General features: G+C 43.4%; 1 protein-coding gene across 5 annotated transcripts; it reads left to right on the top strand.

The window, feature by feature from the left end:
• Nucleotides 1-12: 12 nt before the first annotated feature.
• On the top strand, nt 13-23666 carry wizb (WIZ zinc finger b). 5 transcript variants are annotated; one of them, XM_076988748.1, is made up of 19 exons: nt 15-350; nt 484-604; nt 887-1036; nt 1242-1419; nt 1713-1797; nt 2033-2184; nt 2390-3868; nt 4481-4669; nt 5642-6073; nt 6584-6961; nt 13327-13461; nt 13713-14291; nt 16531-17004; nt 17481-17996; nt 18220-18756; nt 19056-19267; nt 19523-19808; nt 19991-20156; nt 20363-23666. In XM_076988748.1, the coding sequence occupies exons 3-19, from the start codon at nt 944-946 to the stop codon at nt 20712-20714; spliced, it is 6243 nt and encodes a 2080-aa protein (XP_076844863.1). In that variant the 5' UTR covers nt 15-350; nt 484-604; nt 887-943; the 3' UTR covers nt 20715-23666. The 5 variants fall into 5 exon arrangements, with proteins under 5 accessions (XP_076844865.1, XP_076844868.1, XP_076844863.1 ...); XM_076988750.1 differs by having other exon boundaries at nt 13-350; nt 484-1036; nt 1716-1797; XM_076988749.1 differs by lacking the exon at nt 484-604.
• The last annotated feature ends 784 nt before the right edge of the window (nt 23667-24450 follow it).

The following is a 24450-nucleotide window of genomic DNA, read 5'->3' on the forward strand; positions in this document are numbered from 1 at the left end:
AGAGGAATTAACTACCACCCGAACCTCTGAGCACCTGACTCGGTGCGGAACAGTTGGACTTTCACTGCAACAACTCCAGGGTTAACAGAAACTCTTCCCCCACCCCACGGACGTCACCGCAGCCGTGGCGGCCCGAAGCGAACAACATGGAGGCGGGTGGTCGCTCCGCACTGCCAGCCTCCTCCGCTCGCTGAGCCTCCACCGTTTACCGGACACGAACCTCGCACGTAGCGGAACACGCGTGCAGAACGCGGCCGTGTTCGTGCCGCTTCGACCCGAACACAATATGGACAGGAGCGGGTGAGTGGACGCAGGACATTCCAGAGTAGCCAGGCAAGCAGGCCGGTTCGGTGAGTGTTACAGTTTTCTTCTCCTCCCTCACGCATACTTACCCAAAGGGACATTTAACGTGTATAGAACCGTTTCCTTCTCCACCGCTGCTGGACGCGCACCTCAACCTTCGGTTCGGTGTATGTTTGGCAGACCCATCGCCGTCATCGTTAGCGAGGAGAGCGGTGCCGTCTCGGCGTTCATCACAAGGACGAGCGCTAAATTTACGGAAACCATGTTGAAATGGGTCAGACGCTCCCGAATGACCGCGCAGGTAGAGAAGAAGTGGAGGAATTTGGCACTTTTGCTCTTTTGCTCTCAAATGAGGTGGCCTGCGCACTCGAACCGAAACTGGGCGGATATGATAAAGTGACTTCACATTTAAAACGTGTCAAGTTGTCCAACAGCCTTATTGAAATGGTCTTCTGTCATCATAGTCATTCCTTTACCACCTCATAAACATGAGTGTGCTTTGCCAGATGTTAGGATTCTCTCTCTCTCTCTCTCTCTCTCTCTCTCTCTCTCTCTCTCTCTCTCTCTCCATGTATGCTACCAGAAAAGAAAACTATGTAGGTGAAGAGCAGCACATCAGTAAACGGTGCATAAACGGCCCATGGATTCTGGACTGGGTCCTCTCCCAAATATGGATGCCCATGATCCATCATCTGTGTGTGGGCCATCGCCCTCACTACACAACAGCTCACTGGTGAGAGACAGCTGCTATCTAAGCACACCTTCATCCTCTCGCTTACATTTCAGCCCGTTTCGTTTAAGACTGTGTAGAGCTCTGGTGCCTGGTACCACATTAGGTATTTCTTTATAAAATTAAACGTGGGCTTTTAAATCTTGCTATTTCATTCTGTCCTGTCCTATAAGCATAAGTATCTCTTTCTAACTCCTAACACATGCAGGGTGGGTTGACCCAAGGTGTTGTCCCGGAGAGGTGTGATGGAGACGGGGATCGTGAGGGTCCAGAGAGTGTTCTTCCCAAACCTGGACCCTATGGAAATAACCAGAAGAAACCTCGTTCCTCTGCCTTCCCCTCTTCTCTAACATGGGACTCGGACTCTGAGAAAGAGACATTTGATGGTGACCATGTCCGTTATGTCAGAGTACAGCAATTAGTCTACAGATATGCACTTTTCTAATGTGTTTCGTTGTTTGTAAAGTTGTAAGTTAATGAGTCTTAAAATAAAAATGCAGTGCATACTTTGCTGTCATGTATTTTTGTTTTGTTATTTTCTTGCAATTTTCTAGTCTACTGTTTTGTGTTTGTCTTGTGTGAATAATGTTACTATGAAAGTTCTGTAGGTTTCCTTGTGTGTCACTGCTCTGTGTGGAGCTACTTATGGGTTTGTGTTGTTTCCACTTGTGTTTGTCAGAAGAGGAGCTTCAGAACTTCTCTAACCCTCATGGTCTAGCTGCTCACAGCCCAGGAAGTCCTACCTGTGTACAGGAGCACAACAGGTGAGGTGATGTTGGACAGGTGTTGCTATAGATGCACTACTACATCTATAGAATGGTCTGAAAATACACAGGCCTTCATTCTGGAAGATGAAGGCATGAATTCACAGAGATGGTGCTTAAAAACAAGATAAATGATCACATTAAAAACACCAACAAATGATCGTTATTTTACTAAGGAAAGCTTAGTGTTCAATCACGGTCCATATGCTCTATTTGAATATTATCATTTATGCAGACTTGACTGTGGAGGTTATGAAACAGCTGAGAAGTCCAGGAATCAACTGTTTGAGAACAACTTGACCAGCCCTATGGAGGGTGGAGATCAGGGGAGAGATGACACGTTTGCAGGCCCAAGCACAGCTCAGTTCAGCAACAAGCATCACGAGGGTGAGGGGGTCCATATGCAATGTTGTTTTTATTTAAATAAAAATACATGTATGTTAATTAGAGCGTAGTTTATGAGATCGTCCACAGATTCTCTCAAACGCATGCTTACGTATTAACACAGAGCATTCCCGTGTATTTGTAGTGGAAACGATCAAAGCTGAAAGTTTCTCAGACCAAACCGGGCCATTTCTTTATCCTGACACAGAATCAAAAGAGGGACACGAGAAAGAGGAGGACGAGCCAAAAGAGTCCGATCCGAAGAAGGAGGAACAGAACATTCCAGAACGGGATGTTTATTCCTTCCCAGGTGATTCAGACCCAGAGAGTCCACCTCCTGGTCCTTGGGCACACTGCACCTTCATCCAGCGCCGGAGGAAGAAGAGGGCCTTACTGAGACCTTTTTCTGGACTTGGCCCATGGCAGCGTACAACAGGGACGGGGAGGAAGAGCAGGACGACGCCTTTGGCCAAGGAGCACAGTAAAGTGCCGAACTCTGAGGGAGGGCGGTTTGAGTTTAAGGAGGAAGAGAGAGTCCTAGATGAGGAGAGGGTGCAAACAGTTGGTGAGGAACTCTGCCAAGATATTTTCACTTGTGTGGAATGCAGCGTGTACTTCAAAAAGCGAACACATCTGCGGGAACACATGCGTGAGCACACGCGTGACCACGGGTGTGCTGCTGGTGGCAGCAAGGGCCCGCGTGGCGAGGGGGCGGCGGCCAGGAGGCGGGTCAGAAAGAGCGGCTTCGAGTGCATGGAGTGCGGTCAGGAGTTCACTGACAAACTGCTGCTGGTCAACCATCACCAGCAGCACCAGGACTCCCGACGCAGGATCTTGGAGGAGATGGGGAAGCTGAGCGACGGAGGTCAGGGAGCGAAGGAGCAAGCCGGCCACAGGAGAGCGGCGCGGGCGGCCGTCAAAGAGTCGCCCGCCGACTGTGGCCAATTCGTGTGTCTCAAGTGCAACTACAGTTCTGACCTTCCTCAGGAGCTCGCGGATCACGCGAGGACGCACGTGGCACGGGCCAGGACCGGCGTCCATCGCGCCTCGTCCCGTATTCAGCAGAAATCCCGCAGGAAAGGCCCCGCGAAGAAGGACAGGCACTCTAGGAACGGAGCCGCGAGTGTCTCTGCCACACCGGCCGGAGAGCGCTACCCTACCAGGGCCTCCGTGCAAACAGTTGAACAACAGATTGACACCAAGCACTCGCAGGCCCGTGTCTGTGACCCACAGGGCAAGAATGAGGCTGAACCCTTTCCAGCAACCAGCCAGGACCATCTGGCCTCCACGACTCCGACAGGACTCCCTGACCGCCCCGAGACCGTGAGCGTTCGGACAGATGCTGCTCCCCATCCGGTCCCAAGCCTGCAAGGGGAGTCTGGGTCGGGTCAAACTGGGCTCGCAGAGGAGAATGTCCCAAAGGCCCAGTCTCCTGTGCCGGTAGCTTCAGGTTCAAAGACTGTGCCCCGGCGCAGGGAGGTGGCATTTAAGAGCACCGGGAATCGGCGCTCCAAACGGCTCGTGAGGGACTTGATGGGGCGCACACGGGCCAGCAGCAGACTGGGTCCACAGCCCGCTGACTCCAGTGAGAGCCGTGACCCAAATGCTAAAGCTGCAGCAAAGCAGGGCCAAAAAGAAGCTTCAATACACGAACAGAACACCGATTCAAAACGAACCGCCAAAGCAGGTAAGACAAGACCGTAGATCAGTCAAACAGCATCCTAAAAAGAATATTGCACACAGTCATTTAATAATATGCAAGATAATTTTTTTTCCCCATTTTGTACTCATTTTGTTGTGTCCAGTAAGCACATTTTCATCAATTCTCTACAAACGTTGTTTATTGAACCGTTGAACACGTGTTGAAAAGACTGCAGTATTTTTTAACAGCCACACATTTACCAGCCAAAAGTAAATGTTAATGTTTTAAATCTTGATCATATAACTTGTGCTTATAGTGATGCATGCATATGACGTGTCTAGTGTTTAGTCATCAGTTGCATTAAAGGCATGTGGTGCGGTTCCTCTTATCATTGGCCGACGCTCATTACCGGCTACTGTTGGCAGTGAAGTGAATTCATACCCTTATCGTTTAAAGGCAGGTGGGAATGTGCCTCTTTTTTCTAAATCAGTTTCCATCAGTGGCCCTAGTCAGTAAGGGCCAATAAACGGGAGACAAACGCCCGCCTTTCGAGTTTACTTCTTTTTCTATTCATGTGTGCCACTCTGGGCCATATGTAAGGTATGTCCAGGTGTCTCCTCATGTCTGAACCTGGTCGACCCCTTGCTTCCCCTGCAGACGGTTTGGAGACACCTGCCCTGGCATTGCAGCTGAAGCGCAGTTTCTCAGCCAACCTTCAGGGGGCGACAGAGAGGCTAGATTTGGCTGAGGGGCAGCAGGCCCAGCTCAGACACAAGTTACCCCTCGTCCTCATAAACGCCCTCAGTTCTGACCTCCCAACTGCCCTCTCGTACGGCAGAGCGATGGGTGAGTGACGGGCTGAGTCTCCGAGGTCTCTGAAGGATGCAGAGTAGCCTGTGTGTTGTTTGACTAAGCCCTAGAGGGACTACTATATTTCTGCCTGTAGTTAGAGTACTTACATTGTTCTTATGTCGGGGTGTCCTTAGGTCAGAGTTAACGTAGCTCTCACTTTTGGTGTCCTCATCTTCATCGCATCCTTCCACTTTGTGCATTTTGTCCACTTTTGAATTTTCATTGTTATAGTGAACATTTCTGGTCTCGATCAGGGTGCTTGTGTAAACCTGGAAAAAGCACTGAAAAGGTACTGCATTTATGCAGTTTGGACCTGTAGATGTGTGCAATTTTAATGTATAGATGTATATGCATATAGAAACCTATTTAGTTCATTATGGCCTTATACTGATTACTTAGAAATGTACTTTTCTTTCTTTAATGTAATGTTCTGAAATGCCTATAATGGGTAGACAAGGATTTTTTTACTTAATTAAATTGAACATTTGCTTTTAAAATGAATATTTAAATCTGGCTCAGCTCTTAACAGGATTTTTTTTACTTGTAGGCATTATCTTTTTGTTGTGGATTGTCCTATAATGTTGACAGAAAATATCTTATCCAGTCAGTACATACTGGCAAAAGGTAACCCTAAGTGGCAGTGGGTAACAGATTCAAACTAACTGATTTATGAATAACTATTCTAAACTCTTTTTTTGTCCACTGAGAACTGACAATCGCATAAGTAAGTTGGAATCTAAAAAGCACTATTTAAGCTGGGGGGAGTTGACTAAAGGAAAACAAGCACCCTGTCGATGAACTGTAGCCTTTAAGTCTTGAATAGCAGTGACTTTGATCACTTTCAGACCATAATTTCCTGGCTACCACATAAAGCCAGATTTATGTGCAGATGATGACCGAGCGACTCTTCTGAGGAGGCAGAGTTCATGTAGCACTTCACAGATCTTCTCATCTGTCACCCTGTAGGAGAGGATTCCTCCGCCATGGCTTCTGGCCTCAACACGTCCTCTCCCCCACCAAAGATCATTGGGGAGGCCAAAGAAGAGATGGTACCACTCGACAATAATGACAAGAGTGGTGAAGACACCATTGAAACAAAAGACGATGATAGTGATGATGATGATGATGACAATATTGATGAAGATGATGTTGTTAACCATCTTCTTGATGTCTTAACTGAGGAAGAGGATGAAGATGAGGAAGGGGTTGCATTAAAGAGTGTTGGAAGGAAGTGCCCCTATTGCCCAGACCACTTTGATAATGGAATTGGACTGGCTAATCATATTAGAGGTCACCTTAACAGAGTTGGAGTGAGCTATAATGTTAGACACTTCATATCTCCTGAAGAGGTTAATGCCATTGAGAAGAAGTTCTCCTACCAAAAAAAGAAGAAAAAGGGTAAGATGGGTCACTTAAAAAAAAAAAAAAACTAATTTTTCTGTTTATAATTTTTATTCACTGGTAGATTGGACACATTTAGAAAAAGATATTGCAAAAGTTGGTTTCAGTTTGCCTTTTAAAAATCACAAAGGCACTTGTGTTCCATGTTTGCAGAAGGAGAATACATAAAGTGCTGTATTTCAGTACATTTCATTACATGTGAAGGGGAACTATGTAATTGACCCAGATGGTGAAAGTTTGGAATTACAAGTTCCTTATTTTTAAGAAATGATACTTTCCTCTTGCTGACTTGACACACAAACAGTGTCGTGTCTTATAATGTCAAATCTCACCAAAATAGAATTACTCAAAGTTCTGATTTTCAGAAGACTTCTTTAATAATGTAACTGTTTTAAGCTACTTTTTTACCACCGCGTGTTTGGTTTACCTCTCCTCCTTAGAGGGTTGCCTTGAATAGTTTCAGCTCCAGGCTGTCTGATACAGTGTTTCTTGATGCTCTGCCGCTAGTTGCCAACTTTGATCCAACGACCTTCAGCGTGATGCGGTGTGAGTTATGTAGCGCTGGCTTCGACACCAGGGCCGGCCTGTCCAGTCATGCACGTGCCCACCTCAGAGACTTTGGTATTACCAACTGGGAGGTCACGGTCTCTCCAATCAACGTCCTCCGTGAGCTGTTCTCCAAACGGCCGGACCTCGCGCTGTCCGCTCTTCCAAGGGCCTGTTCCGAGGTGCAGGAACAGGACATGGACCGGGAGAAGGAGGAGCCTGTATCGGACGAGGATGAGGATGATGACGAGGATGAGGACGAAGAAGCTCCAGGACCTGTGGCACAGACGTCTCATACTCTGCCTTGGAAGGAGGAAGATAATGACAGTGAGCCTGAGGGTGAGTTATTTCTATAGCCTGTGGCTGTAGACTTTTTAGCTGAAGATATACCTTCTTAATGATAGTTTATTGGGTGATGTCTAAACCTTATGACTTTTAAAAACAATTGATATGGATTTTAAAAAAAATAACTGATGTATCAATTGTACCTTTTAATGAAATATGTATATAAAAAAATGAATAGACTCCAACACAGTTGTAAGGTAAGAGAGAGCTACTCTGTATAGCAGAGATACTCTGGGTCACAAGAGACTTCTTCAGCGTGCATACCAGTGAATATGATAGTGGGGGAGAGGTGTGTTAGTTTTGTCTGGCCAGGAAGGCAGTCTCCTTTCTCTGCGGATTGTCTCCGTTCATATAATTGATGTCTGGTATTCAAAATTGAGCTTAGTCTCCGCCTTTACTGGATTGGTCACGCCTCGGCGCGGTGGTGCATGTGTGCGGGGCAAAATGGCTGCTTCCACCTCCCCGCAGACACAAACAATAGCGGAAAAATTGTCTGACTGTAGGTGCCGTAAGTCTGATGCTCGGCGGCTGTTGAACGGTGAGTGTTGTGCACTTTCCGCGCGGTGCATTGGCACCAATTTCTTATCCTCGCCGTGTTCGTACTTTCAAAGGTTGCATAGCATGTATCGGACAACATTGCTGGTAGACTTCAGAGTCGTCAAAAAATCAGATCATGTCAGATAATTTCGAAGCTCCGTCCGGCATCACTGAGTACAGGCGGCCAGCGGCGCTGAAGTGAAGATTGAGGCAGCTCTCGACCCGCCAACGGGAAACTAACATTTTACGCTTGTATAAATGTAAAAAAAAATACATAAGCAGTTTCTCTCGCACTATCAAGATGACGCTGACAATATTTCGGATTTAAATTTTCAAATAGCTTTCACTTACCAGTCTTCGCCATTTTTATCTGTTGTGCGTTTGTAAATTTAAATGGTGATCTTTTTTGGGTTATGTCCAGGAATGTTTGGTCACTCATACAGTTTGTCTCCTTTAAAACTTTTAAAATTCTTTCAGGTGGTGTTTCTTTGGCTGTTTTTTAAATTTATTTATTTTTTAACACTGCTTTACATTTAATTTATACCTTGCTATAAAAGTTTGTGTTGATTCGTTTCTTCAAATTGGAAGAAAAGAGCTGAGCTTGGTAAAATGCTGTTTTGAATAGAATTAGGGAAACAGTTCCTCACACCACGGTGATATATGAGGTTTCTAACGACACGGTCGACAGTAAAACCACAATATTACGATGCTTGTTTTCTTTGTGTGTGCACCTGTGTGTGTGTGTGTGTGTGTGTGTGTGTGTGTGTGTGTGTGTGTGTGTGGGCGTGTTACTATATAAATACTAAAACACACAGTGGATATAAAAAAATGTAAACAATGTTATTAATATATTTATGAAAATATTTTTTTAAAGGTGACCGTAATATCCTGTGTTCAGTATGTAATGTACAGAAATTGTATGTTTAGAAGGAAAGAATTTATGTAGATAGCCTAGTCTCCATTTCATTTCATGATCTGGGCTATATATGTAGGTTCATTCTATAAAGCTATATAGCTAGAGGTGGATACAGACAATGGCAGACATCCTTAAGTAATTGCACTACCCTCAAAAAGATCTTATGATTGAAGTAGTTAACGTTTTGTATCTTGTGTCGTATTATTGAGTTGCAGTTACTTTTATTCTTTACAGTCACTTTTCACCTCCATCTTTTTACAGAGACAGTTGCTCTTGGGATTTGTCTCAGAATCTAAAATGTTGTTTTCAAACAGGTGCGAGAAGCAAAACAAGTAAAATATTTTCTCTTTTGTTTGCCAAACAAAATAAAAATATTACATTTTTCTGGAACGAGAGGTTTTCACCTTCAAGGCTGTCGTCAAGATGACTCAAGGCTAATGGCTCTGCTAACAGTAAGCAAGCAATAGACATCTTGAGCTAGCAGGACGGCTGTGGAAACATACTCCGAGATCATTTTAGCCGTGAAGAGAAGATTACTGCAGATCCGATACATACATCAATTGTGTTGCATGATTATATGGAAGAAGTGTTGGCAAAAATGGCTTGAATACAATACACAATTAAGTAACACACCCCCAATAAAACACCCACTGCTGTTTTCCATTGTTATGAATTGTTAAGTTACTTCTGGTTTGGGGGGGGGTTGGGGGTCTTTGGTTGGTTTTTTTTACACTGCGGTTTAATTTCCTAGATGATACCAACATGTGGTCGTAAAATGGTGAAGTGGTATGTCAGGGGGGGAGAGCACACTGCAGAGAAGCAAACTGGATCAGTGCTCAGGACCGTGTACGAGTCTTAGCATCACAGATGCCGTGCATGTCGGCCTCTTCTGCACCTCGTTTTACGGGGGCTTGCAAATCTATATTTATTTGTATGTTCTACAGTATTTTTGTATTATCTAGCAGCTGTGCATTCTACCTCATTTATAGCTTTGTGCCACCTCTAACTCAGGATGTACCTCAGAGAGTGGACACAAGCCATTTTCGGTACACAGTTTACTAACATTTCTTGCAGGAAAAAAGCTTTCTTTTCTGTAACAGTTCAACATTGTAGAAGCCACATTTTGACACCCCTGAAGGGATTCCAATGGCTTGCAAAGTAACGAGAAGATAAGAAATGTTCTGCATTGTTCTGTGAAGAAGCACGTAGCACAGTGACCCAGAATGTCCATAAAAGGAAACTTTGTCTTTAAAAGTGTCTCTGACATGCACTCAACAGACTTGAGTATTCAGTGGAGAAAAACACTTTCAATTTCTTTAACAAGACTGAAATGGAAATTTCAGAAGAAATAACATTTTGTGACATGTCATATGTTCCTGTAAGTATATTGTGTTGTTTGAATGTGTAATCTGTTCCTTTTCTTCAATTGTGTATGAAACACAAAAGCCTCCCTGAAACAAATACATGTTTTTCAATGTTGTGACGCACCTGTGATGTGGTAAGGATATCAGTTAACATTTTTCAACAAGATAACAAAACTGTGAGGGGTGAGATGGTAGGTTGTCTAAAGGCTACTACAACCAGTCAACATGGATTACCAGATGTTACAAGGATATAGGTCACCTCCAATAAATCACAATACCTCACGTTCTAGGTAGAGCTGAGCATTGGGGGACCGAGTCAAAACTTGGCTTCCAACTTTTCAGCTGATCACACTTTGAACTTGGCTTTTCTAATGCTCACTAAGAGACAGAACACTGCTTACAGCATTCTCTAGTAAGTGCACAGGGGTCTGTTTTTGCACTTTCCAGAGCATTAGCCAAGAGACTAAAACTTGGGCTGGGCCTCAAGGACAATAATGAACTTGAATCTAAACTTTTATCTTGTTTTTTCTTTCTCTACAATGTTAACATGGAGTTTGCCTTGCTACTGTGACATTGCAGGGGAAAGGGGTGTTAAAGTGTAGTTATAATGTTTATTTGTTTGGCTTTTTCTTCCCTCAACTAATTATTATGCTTTTGTTGGTGTCTGCTAGTGAATTGTGTTTTTCACACCTAACAAGCTTTTACAATTGCTTTATTATTAAGCTTTAATTAATGCTTTATCTATGTGTGTGTATCTCTTGTCACAGAAGTTCTAAGAGCTAAGAAAGGCCCTCCCTTAAATCTGGAAATGTCCTTCAGACATTGAGAGAATAGTAATAATTATCACCATTACTGTCTATTGATACTTCATGTTAACCATGAAGTGGTTAACTGTTTTGTCCTGTTGAATTGGTTTTGTATTAGAATTATTATCCATAACACTAATGATTAGTAAAGTATGATTTAATGGTAGTCATTCACTCAGAACTCCTATATATTTGGTTCCCTGTGTGATGCCTAGTTAGATTGAAATGAACTTCCTTTGGTACAAGAGTGCACCACATGGTAAATCTGTGCTGTCTTATAAGCTGCAGAGATAATAGTCGTAACAGAATCTCATAGCTTCTGTCAACAAAAACTTCATGGCGGTGCTGTGAATAAGCTATGGTCTAAATCCAGGTTCTGACATTTAAGGTTAATTATCTTTAACACTGTCTCTTTTTACCTACTCTGAATAGAGTAATAGTACCCTGTATACTTTAGTATGGTCAAGTGACTAATGGGACATTTGGTTTATAAGTTTATTCAGGTGTGGACTGTTTCATTGTCTGTAAGGTTTCTCCCCTTTGCCCTTCATTGTGGACATTCAGTCTGGCTACTCTCTGTTTCCAGAGTAAAGATGTTCATGACTTTGGTAGTGACGTTTCAGGTCCTGCAAGAATCAGATTCTGAGGTTACAGGTACCTTGTACATCAGTGTTATTCTAGTGAAAACATTGGTTTAAAGAAAGAACTGGGATGCTAAAATTGTTTTATTCACTTAAAAAAATTACTGTGTTGCTAAGTGAGGGCTTCATTGGAGCTTTTTGACAGGAAACCTGTGAATAATACTTACATAGTGGAAAATGTCACCACTGCATTTGCAGTGTGTGTGTGTGTGTGTGTGTGTGTGTGTGTCAGGCAGCTCTATTAACCACACAGAATTTACAGCCTATCTTTTGTCTGCCGTTTAATAGTGGTACTAACACAGGTATGTTGTTCTTATAGGTGACCTTATCAGGATCTTTATTGCCTACACAGAGGAGCTTAGATCAGAGGTTTGAATAGCAGCTGCTGATCAATAATGTGTTGAGGCAAAGGCAGGAAATGTCTGTAGCAATGCAGAAGCGTTGGAATGTTCAGGAGTTAAGTCAAAGCTTAAATGCTTTGACTTAACAGCAGTGTGAGGGGAATCGGACAAAGTAGTAGATGCTAAATTGAAGGAAGTGGATTTGGAGTGTGGCAGGTAAAGGAGAGAATGTAACCACCTTAACAGTCTTCTGGGAAAGAACTGTAGAGATAGCGGAGGACTCTGAAGAGAAGTTAGTGGAGTTCTCCTTGGGCCCAGCTAAGAAGCAAGCCTTACCCATTACAGGAAGTAGGCAAGCCAGTTTGGGGATAAGCTAGTGTACAGCAGAGGGTAGGGTGAGTCTTGACCACCCTCGGCATCCGTCATCTCTCCCCTTGGGGCAGAAGGTGGTAGACAAACTGTATCTCCTGCTTCCTCAGTCTGGGAAAATGAAATTGGTGCATACCAAAGGCCTGCTGGTCCTTGTGCTACTTCAGATGAGGTCATGTGTCAGTTATGTGAACTATTCTATGAAGCCGAGTGTGTCACTCTAGAGATCCCCATTAGTAACACATGTACCCCAGTGTTTTATTGACTATGCTTCATCCCACATACCTGAGGTGATATTGGCTAGCAAAGTCCTTAGGAATCCTTAAGAACCCCAGCAGCAGAGTAGTGTAAGGGTTTATAGAGTGCCAGCCAGCCAGAAATTGTAATGATTATAATCGGCTCTGCCAAGCCCCGAGGACTGAATACCTTTACCTCTCCCTTTCATATTTTCCAAGGACTGACTGAGTCTCTTAAAGCACATTATTATGAATGCTTGAGCACTGTATATTTTGCAGGTCAGATCAGTCCTGGGCAAGGGCCTTTTTGTGAATACCCTGTAGTCATCCCTAAAGATGTTTTGTTTGTTCCCTCTCTCTTTGTGTATCCTTATTGATTTATTTTGAGTAGTGTTTTATGCCTATTCAAATGGTTATCTACTAGTTAACAGTACTTGGGCTTTAATCATGCCATGTTGATGGTATGTGGAGCAAGGAATTGCTTTTCTCTTTCTCTCCTTCTTCTAGATGGCTGATGCCCTTACCCTGGACAATATCTCCTGCAGCCTAGTGGCAGATATTGTCAGAGATGTATTCCCTCTTTGTGCCACATCAGATTATTTTGAAATATGGTTCCACAGCCATTCTGCTTGCTAGCTAACGGTTATGCTAACAGCTAGGTTGTGCAATAGGCACCTTGGGTGGCTTTGATGACAGCCTTATGAGTGAAAAACTTTTTTTAATACTGAACCTTTCTGTTTTTTTTTTATTTTACTGTAGTTTTCATGTAAGGAAAGCATTACATGTTTTTCTGTTTCTTGTTATCAAATAACTGTATTTTTATTTTCATTTTGAAATGAAAATTGAAAGACCAAAAACTACAAACCCTCTTAGATTCCTAAAGAGGGTATATATTCCCAAATTTGAATCTTTTAAAATTTGGAAATCTGTATTCAAAAGCTGTATCTTGAATATATATTTTCAGGTAGCGAGGATGAGGGATTAAGGCCTGTGGTTAATTAAATCTTTAGAGCTTAAAGACATTTTGCAAATGCTCTCTTATAATTTGCTTAAGGCCATTGCTTTTGGCATGCACTGATTTCGGATATTGAACTTGTGTTAATGTGTACAAAATGGTACCTTAAATGGGGACTGTATGTTCATTTTTAGGTGGAGAGGATGAGAGGGAGGGGATGCTTGTAAAGATGCCACCGGTGGACAGCTTTGCTTCTGGCCCTGGAGTGAAGAACTCCTTCCCCTTACAGACGGAGGACTCTGCTCCTGTGGAAGAGACAGAACTTAAAGGTCTGAGAATGAACTTCCACTTAAAGCTTTCAATTGATGACCTTTTGCTTAATAGAGTAATTTTGCTTAATTTATGGATGAGCTGTATTTGACTAAGATTTAATAAAATGCATAATTCTTAATGCAGAGGCTAATGTTTTGCCCTTTCTGGACTTTTATACAGTTTTTGAAGAGTTATTGCTGATAATGCAACAGATTACTTTTATTACTATTATGGAACGTTTAAGGATCCACAGTGTGGTTTTCTCTAGGCTCCACTTTGCTCAAGTGTAAGGTGTGCAGTGCCCCCTTTGAGACCAAGCGAGGTTTGTCCAGCCATGCCCGCTCTCACCTACGGCAGCTGGGCGTGGGGGTGTCCGAGAGCAGTGGAGCACCTATAGATCTCCTGTACCAGATCACCAAGACACGGGCCACTGACACCTGCCTCCCCGCCACGCCCCCCACACGCCCAAAGGCAGCGTCGCCCAAAAAGAACCTCCATCATTCTTCACCTGTTCCTACTTCGAGTCCCATTGAGGATACAAAATTTGAGGAGGAATCACAAGATATCAAGCCCCCCCTCCCTCTCTCTGCTCTGGGTAGCGTCAGGAAGGTTACCCCTGCCCCAACTAGCCCCTCTCCGTCTGGATCCTTGCCATCCTCTCCACTCGGAAGGTCTCGGTCTCCATCCCCAGTGCTGAGGAAGGCCCCGATTTCCTCTCTGCTTCCTGTGTCTTCACCACTACGTTCCCAGGAGCATAAGACTATGGGGAGGGGCCAGTCAGCAGCTCTGCCCACCACACCCAGGCCCTTCTGGGCACCTCGAGAGACAGATGCTCCCCTAAATCTCAGTAAGAGATTTTCGATGCTTGCATCATGCTTTGCATTATGTTGTCAAACTATGCATGTGCGGTGCATGTTGTGTGGTGTGGGGCACTGCCATCAGGTAGGCCAGTGTAGAGCAGAGGTTAGAAGTGAATCATCAGGTTTAAAGTGATTCTCGTGGTTCTCGACAGTGCAGTCAGTGAGCCAAAGCCATTATAACTGAAGCACCACCTACGTAGTCACACCATCATCTCTGTTCGAATTGTTTTCTAGATAGTTTTATTAAGATTTGTGATGCTTGGTTTCCTTCTTCCCTGCACAAAGCCAGTGTTGTGTGTTTGGTTTGATTGGGGTGTCTGTTCTCATTATGGTCCTAATGATTGTTAAGAAGAAGGAACATCGTCACTCTGTAGGAATTTCGGGAGTTTTCAGTTTCTTTGACGAAATTCTTCAATTGTAAGTGTACAGTCGCAAAAAGCTTTGAGAATGGCACACATTTATTTTCACCAGGTTTTCTGCCTCAGGTTTTATTTAGAACCTTTTGTCAGATGTTATTATGGTACAGTGAAGTACAATTATGAGCATCCCATATCACTTTCTGGGCAAAATCTTCAGTGATGGCAACCCATTCTTGCCTCATCAGTGCTTGGAGTTTCTGTGTTTCTGTTTGTCCACTCTTTTTGTGGACTGACCACAGATTCTCAATGAGATTGAGATCTGGGGAGTTTCCTGGCCATGGACCCAAAATTACAATGTTTAGTTCACCGAGCCACTTGATTATCACTTTTACCTTGTGACATGGTGCTCCATCATGCTGGAAAAAACATTGTTCATCTCCAAATTGCTCCTGCATCATAGGAAGAAGCTCTTGGAGGACTCCTCATTCATTCATGTTCTCACCCTCTCCCCTGGATGAGAACCCCACACCTGAATCGTCTTAGAATGCTTCACTGCTGGCATGACACAGAACTCATGGTAGTGCTCGTCTTTTCTTCTCCGGACAATATTTTTTCCAGATGTCCCAAACAGTTTGAAGGGAGAAAAGTCCTCTGCAGTCTAATCCCTACTTCCTGCAGAATGTCAGTCTGTCCTTGATGTTTTTCTTGGAGAGGAGTGGCTTCTTTGCTGCCCTTGTAGACACCAAACCATCCTCCAGAAGCCTTCATCTCACTGTGTTCAGGTGCACTCACACACACCCTCTGCTGTTCCTGAGCAAGCTCTGGAATGGTGGTGATCTGATCTCATTCCTGCATCCTCTTTAGGAGACAATCCTGACGCTTACTTTGGCCCTTGGGTCCCCTGAAGTTCTCTCACTCGCCTTGAAGTTCTTGCTGATTGGATAAATGGTTAATTGGGGGACTATCTTACAAGCAGCAATGTCCTTGCCTGTGAAACCTTTCTTGATACAATGACTGCATGTGTTTCCTTGGAGGTAACCATGGTTAACAGAAGAAAACTTGGACACTCCTACCCTTTTAAAGCAACCGGTGTGCTCTTCTTATCTACATAAGTTATATCAATCAATCAAATCAATCAATCAAATTTTATTTATATAGCGCTTTTTACAACAGTTGTTGTCACAAAGCAGCTTTACAAGTGCCGAGTCCTAGCCCCCAGTGAGCAAGCCAAGGGCGACAGTGGCAGTATCAGCTCTCTTGTCCTCATTAGCTTTTTCTCCCGAGCTAAAGAGATAATCACTGAAATTATGTTAGCAGGTCATTTCGTAGGGCTGAAATGCATTGGCTGGAATGCATAAGATAATTTTTATGACCAGGAATGACTTTGCAATGAATTATAATTAATCTAATCACTCTTCACAATCTAATACAAATTGCCACTATAAAAACAGAGGCAGGAAACTTTTTGAAAACCACAATTTGTGCCATTCTCAAAACATTTGGCCATGACTGTACAGTACAATGTGCTATAACCTTTGCAGTCTGTCTTTGAACAGAATGTTAAATCATTCATTCATTTGAATGATTTTTTTTTGACCCAAGGAAAATTCTTAATTTTTAATTCCTTGAGAAAGTGTCTTCTCCTGAGTGTACATTACACATTCTCTTTAAACTCACTTTCTTGAGCAGTTGTCCATTGTATTATCATATGTATTACCAGGACAAAAACTTTGAATACAAATGTGTATCCCAACTCCCTGTTTTATCTCGGTGATCCCACATTTTTTTCTGTTTTGTACTTTGTGTTCCCTTTGTATTTCTCCCATCTTCTATTCACCTCATCTGTTCTGTTTTTTCCTTCTCATAGCAATGGAAGTGGACCCTAACAAAGACATCATATGCAAATTATGTGGTGCGTGGTTTGAGACACGCAAAGGCCTCTCCAGCCATGCCCGAGCCCACCTGCGTCACTTTGGGGTTGAATACTCAGAGTCCAAGGGCTCCCCAATTGACCTGCTCAACAGACTTATTCTCACTGATGACTTTAAACAAAGAGCTACTTCCTTATTGTCTGACATCCCAGAAGACCTGAGGGTCCATGGGTCCGGTGTTGTTCCTCCCTCTCCCTCCACCTCTACGTCCACCTCTACAGCCTCCAAGAGGCCTCTCCAACCCAGTTCTCTTCTTTTCAAGCCATCGTCATTAGGGAGTGGCATTGGCTCCAAAGCTACCGCCCCCTCCTCTGGCCACACCTTGTTAGGTCCGCCCACCAAGAAGCTGAAACCGTCCTCCCAGCAGGTCTTCCGTTTGAGTGGCAGAGAAATGATGCCAATCCCTCTAGGTGACTACACCCACATGTTTATGCTTTTTGATACCCAATGTATTGGCAACACCTGTAAATTAAGATTAATTGTAATTTACATGTTCAGGTACGCTGACCTGTAACTGTAATGGATAAGTAGCTTATTACATAGTGGTTCTGAATCTCAGGCCTGTACTATGTAAAATTTTGTCAGTTACATAACTAACTTCATTAGGTCAACTGACTGACAGTTTCTATACAAAAAGCTGGAAAAGAGGCAGTTGTAGGTTTTTACAGATTTTTTGTAGGCAGTCATCATCCCAGTCATGTAGATTTCACCATATTAATATTTTAAGATTAGAGCAGAGGATGCAGTGGAGAGTCCTCCAGCAGACATGGTTGTAGAGTCTGTCTACATATGCAAGACTTTATTATATCTTTTTATCACAACTTTTAAAATTGGCCTTTTCTGTAACTAAGTCAGTAATGAAATGACGGTCTTTCTCTGTCTCTAGCCGAACCAATGAAAGACGTGGGCTGTGAGTTCTGTGGTGAGCTCTTTGAGAACCGGAAGGGCCTCTCCAGCCACGCTCGCTCTCACCTGCGTCAGCTGGGCATAACCGAGTGGTCCGTGAATGGTTCACCCATTGACACACTACGAGAGATCATAGCTCGCCGGGGCCTGCCGTGCGCCATGCCCCCAAAACCCCTGAAATCACCTTCCACTTCCCCTGGGCCCCCTCGTTCCTCACTCCCGTCCTCCTCCCCACCAGGGGGCGCCCACGGCCGCCTGACTTTCCCTTTTGGTCACCACTCATCCAGCCAACACCAGCCTACTGCCCGCAAGATGGCTGCATCAGTGGCTGCTAGCAGCAACTGCCCCACAGTGGTGATCGTTAAGCCCAAACCAGAACCCGAGCACGTGGAAGTTACCATGACCAGAGCAGGAACAGGGGGACACGAAAGCTACAGTTCTGACACTCTGCATCCCAGTTGGAGAAACTCGGACAACACACAGCCCATCAACCTGGGTAAGCTAAAGATTGTGATGTATTTATACATTGAAAAAAGAAATAGAAAGTGGCCCATCATCCTTCATTAGAAAACCAGCTCTTAGCTCCTGGCTTAAAGTTCTGTTAACTTGTCATATTACTTGTATTCCTTTATTGCATTACTTTATAATGACCTGAACAGAAAATGCTGCAATCGCTCTACACTATAAGAATATTCTTCTGTCTCCCTGTGTTCGTCCAGTCATGACGCAGGAGAGAGAACCTTCACGTGACATCCGTTGCGAGTTCTGCGGCGAGTTCTTTGAGAACCGCAAAGGTCTCTCCAGCCACGCCCGTTCACACCTGCGCCATATGGGCATCACTGAATGGTCCGTCAATGGCTCACCCATTGATACCCTGTGGGAGGTCATGCGAAAGCAGGGGACCACGCCCGCATCGGTGGCACTAGGTGTGAAGGAGGAGCCACAGCACGCCAACAGCGCACCCTGGGACGGCCACGGTTATCAGTCACCCAAAGTTTCCCGCAAGTCACCCCTTAACCTGCTCCATTCCACGTCACGTCACCATAAACATGGACTAGGGACTCCAGGGCTGTCCACCACTCCTCCTGCGGGAAAGTTTTTTGGTATGACTCCACTTGGGAAGAGGATGCTGGGAACTGAGGGACATCTGGGCGAAAGGTCACCACCAGCCCAGTCCAAAGTAGTCTCACCTCTACCACAGGACTTTTCATTTAAGGGGAAAGTGTCCACAGACAAACAAGGGGTATGCCATATGGGTAAGAGTTTATTCATTTGTTTGTTTATTTATTTATTAACAAATATCTCCTAAGTATCTTCAAATGAGATCTTTGTTGCCTTAAAACTAAGGTTTTTATAGGAGTAATATAGTAGAGCAAAGCTCATTGTATACATAAAAAAACGACCTTGTAGCTATCTTTACTATGTTGCATTCAGGAGAATGAAACTATTTGACCTTAGTGATTGTGATGAGCCACATAAGGTCATTCAGTGAACCCTTGACCCTGATGTTTTAAATTGTTACTTGACATTCATCGTTTTCTTTGACCCTCCTTAGATGCTAGCTGTGAGCTGTGCGGTTTCTTCTTTGAAAACCGAAAAGCGCTGGCCAGCCATGCACGGGCTCATTTACGTCAGTTTGGGGTGACCGAGTGGTGTGTCAATGGTTCACCCATCGAGACTTTGAGTGCCTGGATGCGTAGCCGACCACAAACAGTAGCTGAATTACACCGTACCTACCTGCAGAGTGGGCGCAGTATTCAAAAGAAGGTACGGACATATTGAGTTGCTGTAGTGGTAGTAGTCTCAGGTTCTAATGTGTTTATAATGCTAAGCTCCTGTGAAACTTGGTAAGATTCTACAGAGATTCTGGAAAGTGTTCGTTAGTGAATAGAGCAATTTGCAGCACTCTCGCAAATCTCAGACTGACTCGAAACGGCATCATACGGAGTCAACACCAAGGAAACACCCTGAGTGTCGGCGGAGTGGCCCCCTTTTAAATTTTCTGTAACGTTTGTCTTACAGAAGGGCACTTCTCTCTCGCCTTCATCTGACTCTGACCCCATGCCCCCTGTATCTCGGAAGTCCTCTGCAGCCCAGTGGGCATCCCTGACCTTGTCCCAAACGAGGACAGTCAGACAGGAGGCTATGAGCAGCAGGACATGGGGGTCTTCATCACGGGAGGTGAAGAGTGGAAGCTGCACCTCCTCTCAGCATGGCACCATCGCACAGGGTGGGGGACATCACTCCAACAGTGCACTTCCACATGCACAAGTGGCAAAAAGTGAACTTAACGTCCGTCTGCCACGTGGTAAGAATATAGCTTTGTCAGTTGCACTTACAGACTAGCTGCTGTTTTTGTTTGGATTTCTTGCACTTTTTTGTTTTTTTTTTAATGCTTCATCATCTTTATTATATAAAATCACACTGACAAAAATGAAGTTGCTGGTGTTATTTGCTATTCTTCTAACACATTCCTTATTTTTCCACAAGGCATAGAGCGACGGCCACTGAAACACCCATCACATGCTGATGGTGGGGAGAGAGAGAGCTGCCCCCCCAAGCCACCTCGTACTAGTACTGTTCCTGCCCTTGTGCCTAAGCCCCCCTCAACCCCTCTGGTCAAACTTGTGGGGAAAATCTATTCCCTTAAGTGTCGGTGAGTTATATCTTTAGTAATTGTTATAATGTATATAATTCACACATCTACTGCTGTACTTATTCAGATTTACAATATATATATATTTTATAGATCAGTAGATTAATTGTTTTTGGAAAATCATGTACAAGATGCTAAATGTTAGTGGCCTTAAAATTAAACCTTGTGTAACTCCGCATGTCAAATGTGGTTGTTGTCTTGCTCAGGTTCTGTGATGTGGAGTTCCATGGCCCACTCTCAGTACAGGAGGACTGGATCAGGCACCTTCAGCAGCATATTCTGAATCTCAACTACAACAAACCTGCTCCCACTGCAACCAGCACTCCTGCCAAACCTGATGCAGCTGCTTCTCAGACCCAATCCTCAGCTACTACCTCCACCTCAACTACTACTATTACTACTCCTGATCCCACCTCGGTCTTCACACTTACCCCTACACCCATTCCCACACCTGCTTCTACTCCCACACCCACACCAACCCCGACCTCCACAGCTCCCCCAGTGGCTATTGCTGGAGGTCCAACCACAGCTGAGCTAGTTCTTACTCCTGCCACATAATAGGTTAAAAATGTCTTTTTTTTTTGTCCTTTCTATATGCACCTCCTTTCAGACTGTTACAGACAAATCTTTCAATATGCTTCTCTGTTATTATGACTTGGAGCATTTGGAAAAGCTTTGGTGACCACCCACTCATCCTGACCTACATAGCAAGCAGCAGTAAAGGTAGAGTGAGGATTGAGATAGGTCTGTTGCCATGACAATTTGGGTATTTCTGGCCAACAAAAGATCAATCTTTCAGTTAAATGGAGAGCAGTCCCAAAATCCTCCTTTCTTAATCGGATGCTTAAATTCTTACTTGCTCAGTGGTTTATTTATGTAATCAGACATTGACTTTTCCAGAGGCGCACAAATTAACCCGTATATTTAAACTTGCAGACTTTGCCCAATGAATGGTTCTTATCATAGCTAAGGGGACACTTTGAGAATGTGTGATATGAATCCTCCATGCAATGGAATTCTTTTTGTTTACAACTATCATAGGTATGAGTACCTAGTAGTTAAGAATTTAAGGCACAAATATGAAAACACATTTTTGTGTTTACCCAAAATTGTTATAGCACTTTCCTTGAATGCCTTTGTTCTGAAGTATTTAAACAAGAGGCCAAGCCTTTAACATTTCATAAATTTAGAATGGATGGTTGTGGCAATCAGGCATGCATTTGATGGTTAACATAGTCATATTATCATGAAGTATGAACCGATACTGCCAACATACCATCATTTACATTGTCGGATCTTTTTGGCACCTTCATCCATCACTTGGAACTAGATCTAATGTTTGTGATATTTCATTACAGCAGGCTTCTGGTGCTTCGATTTCTTCCCCTCCAAACTCGCTCCCATCATGAAAGTGATTTGATGCTTCCAGTCAGATTTTAGAGTCTCCCAAATGGCCCGTGTGTATTGGGATAGAGTTGTTGGTGATTTTTTAAAACGATAATGGTTTGAATAAGCTAATACCTTTTTAGTTGTGCTTTACCTATTTACAGTTAGGATAATGCATATTAACTGGATAAGCCCACTTTGTCTATTGAGAGGTTTTACTGTTTTTCAGAGTTCTTAAAGTTCAGTACTTTTGTCCAATGTCAGTACTGCAGAAAGATGGCAAGGTACATGCACTAGCGAGAACTTAAGCAATCAGAAGTTTGTTGTGCTTGAATCTTAAGTGATTGCTGTTTGCACATTGTTTTACTGCACTTTGTTTTTCCCCCTTCCACTTGAGGTGGCATACGTTTTGAGGCAACTTTAGGAAACAGCCTCATAATTTGCTACAAAAAAAAGAAGAATTAAGAAGTCTTGCAATCATTAAATGCAAACTGGGTTTGGAAACCTTGGGTTCTCAAAAGTACATTTTATTGGGATGCAGTTAAAATATTTATTTTCAGTCTTGGCTAAAAGCCAACCCCATGTGCTAATTTATTGCACTTTTTGAATGTCATAAACTGAACTGTTTGGGCTACATGACAAGAATTTATTTGGCATGAGGGCAATGAATTGATGCACTTTTCTGAGAGTTGAATAGGTGTGCATGTGAGCGTGCGTGGGTGAGAGTGTACGTGTGCGCATGCACTTAGACATCAGTTTAGAACGATCTTTGCCTGTGTATGTCCTTGCCATACAGTTGCCCTGTACAATTTAAAAAGTTGTTTACTATAGCACAGTTGTGTCCAAGAACGTGAGAGTACCGCATCCATCCACTTGTGGCAGAATGTACCAAAGAGTCTGTTTGCCTCAAGACACTTGATATGGAGTGATCTCACTGGCTACAGCTATCAAGTACAAGGTCCTTATTGGTTTGGAAGGAGCAGATTTGTTCCTGCCATTGGGCCTTTCCACTTTACTGAAACTGCAGACAGTGGAGACTATTGGAGAAACAGCCTTCCACTTTTCTTGACTGTATCGTACACCTTAGGTGAACATTACAGACAGAAGTGCCACAAAGTTGTGGTGTGTTTGATCTCGATATTTGGACATTTATGGTCAAGAAGGGACTATACTTCCTGGAACCATCCTGCCACTATGAAGGACAGTCATAATTATGTAGCTTCACATTGCTTTAGAGAGAAATTCATATCTGCAAAGTGAAGCAATAACAATATGGTCCATAAGATACAAACCACGTACGTTTGTTTCACTGTTCACTACATTTCTCTGACTGTTAAACTTGCAGTATTCCTTTGGGGAATAGCCTATAGCCTACTATATATTATGTAATTAAATATCACAAGTATTATTAGTTTGATTAACAGTCATGAAATGTGATCTTGATTCATTTGTGTTTTGCAACTTTTTAATGCTGTCTTTTTAATGCCATTTGTGTTTCTTGCAGTCAAAGATAAGTGAAATAGAGTGTGTTATTTTTATTATTTTAGTTTCTCAAGATAAACTACATTGGTGCTCATGAGGTCAAACAGTTATGAATGGATTTTTTACTGAGGTGTTCTGTGCTTAGATCTTGCAATTGTCCTTGCATCAGAGGACTTTAAAATGTCTTAAGGCAGGGGTTGTAATGCTCACTTTAAGAGTAGCTGTTATCAGTTAATGGCAGGCAGTTTATTTATGTATTAAATGTGTTGGCACCCAGCATTACAACTCCCCTTTAGGACTGTATTCATTTGGCTTGGCAGGCTGCAAGTTAGGTCTGTGTGTGTGTGTGTGTGTGTGTGTGTGTGTGTGTGTGTGTGTGTGTGTGTGTGTGTGTGTGTGCGCACGCGCGCGTGTAAGGGAGAGAAACAATTAGGTTACAGGTCTGTGTGTGTGTGTGAGAGAGAGATGGAAAGGGTGAGAAAGAACAAAGGTGTGTGTGTGTGTGTGTGTGTGTGTGTGTGTGTGACGGAGAGATAACTAAGAAAGACAGAATGCTAAGCTGTCATACAGGAGCTGTGCTGTGCAGAGGCATTAGAACGATCCATGTGAATCAAAAACTCATTAAATGTGATCTGAACCTTACATCTGTGGCATTGTTTGCATTGTCTGCACTTGTATGTCTTTTTTAACCTCTTCCTGAATTTGACAGTAAAGTCACAGAGGGGGGTGCTGTTTATACACTTGGGCTGTTTGGGATAAGGATAAACAACATAATTGAATGATTTCTCTTTATGTCTAGATATAATTTACATGTTTCATTATTTGGAATTTGAGTCCTTATGAGCATTGTGACACTGGGCAGAATTGTTTTAGTTGGCTTGTACTGTACCGGATTGTATTGATCATTCCTGGCTTAGCAATGTTGCTTTGCAAACATTCACCAGAAGGTGGCGCCACTCAATCATTGACAGAAATGCGAACATCGCACTATTAGGTGTAGTGCAGTGCAGCTTAGTGTGTTATACCCCAGTGATATCAGTCCTGATGTTCATGACATATAACACTGCTGAAAGAAAAGTCATGTTTAATCATGACTGCATGACGATACATTAACCTGCAGCTTTCATGTGTCAAAACAGAGCCAGAGGCCCATGGAGGACTTGAGGTAGTATAAATGTCAAACAAAAAAATGACCTGGTTCCTAACCTAAGGAATGAATCGTGAAAGTTAAACAGATCTTAACACAGCAGACCGAGGGTTGTAGGATCTAAAACAGAGATACTGGCAGCCGGGGGGGGGGGATACTGCAGAGTGTCAAGTCTGAAGCCAAAATATAAACTTGACTATCACAATGGTGATTCTTTAGGCTGAAGAGAAGCACAAGGGAGCAGAGTCTGAACTCCCGATAAGGTGGGGTGACAATAAC

This window comes from Brachyhypopomus gauderio, unplaced genomic scaffold (assembly GCF_052324685.1).
Source record: "Brachyhypopomus gauderio isolate BG-103 unplaced genomic scaffold, BGAUD_0.2 sc63, whole genome shotgun sequence".
Taxonomy (NCBI): Eukaryota; Metazoa; Chordata; class Actinopteri; order Gymnotiformes; family Hypopomidae; genus Brachyhypopomus; species Brachyhypopomus gauderio.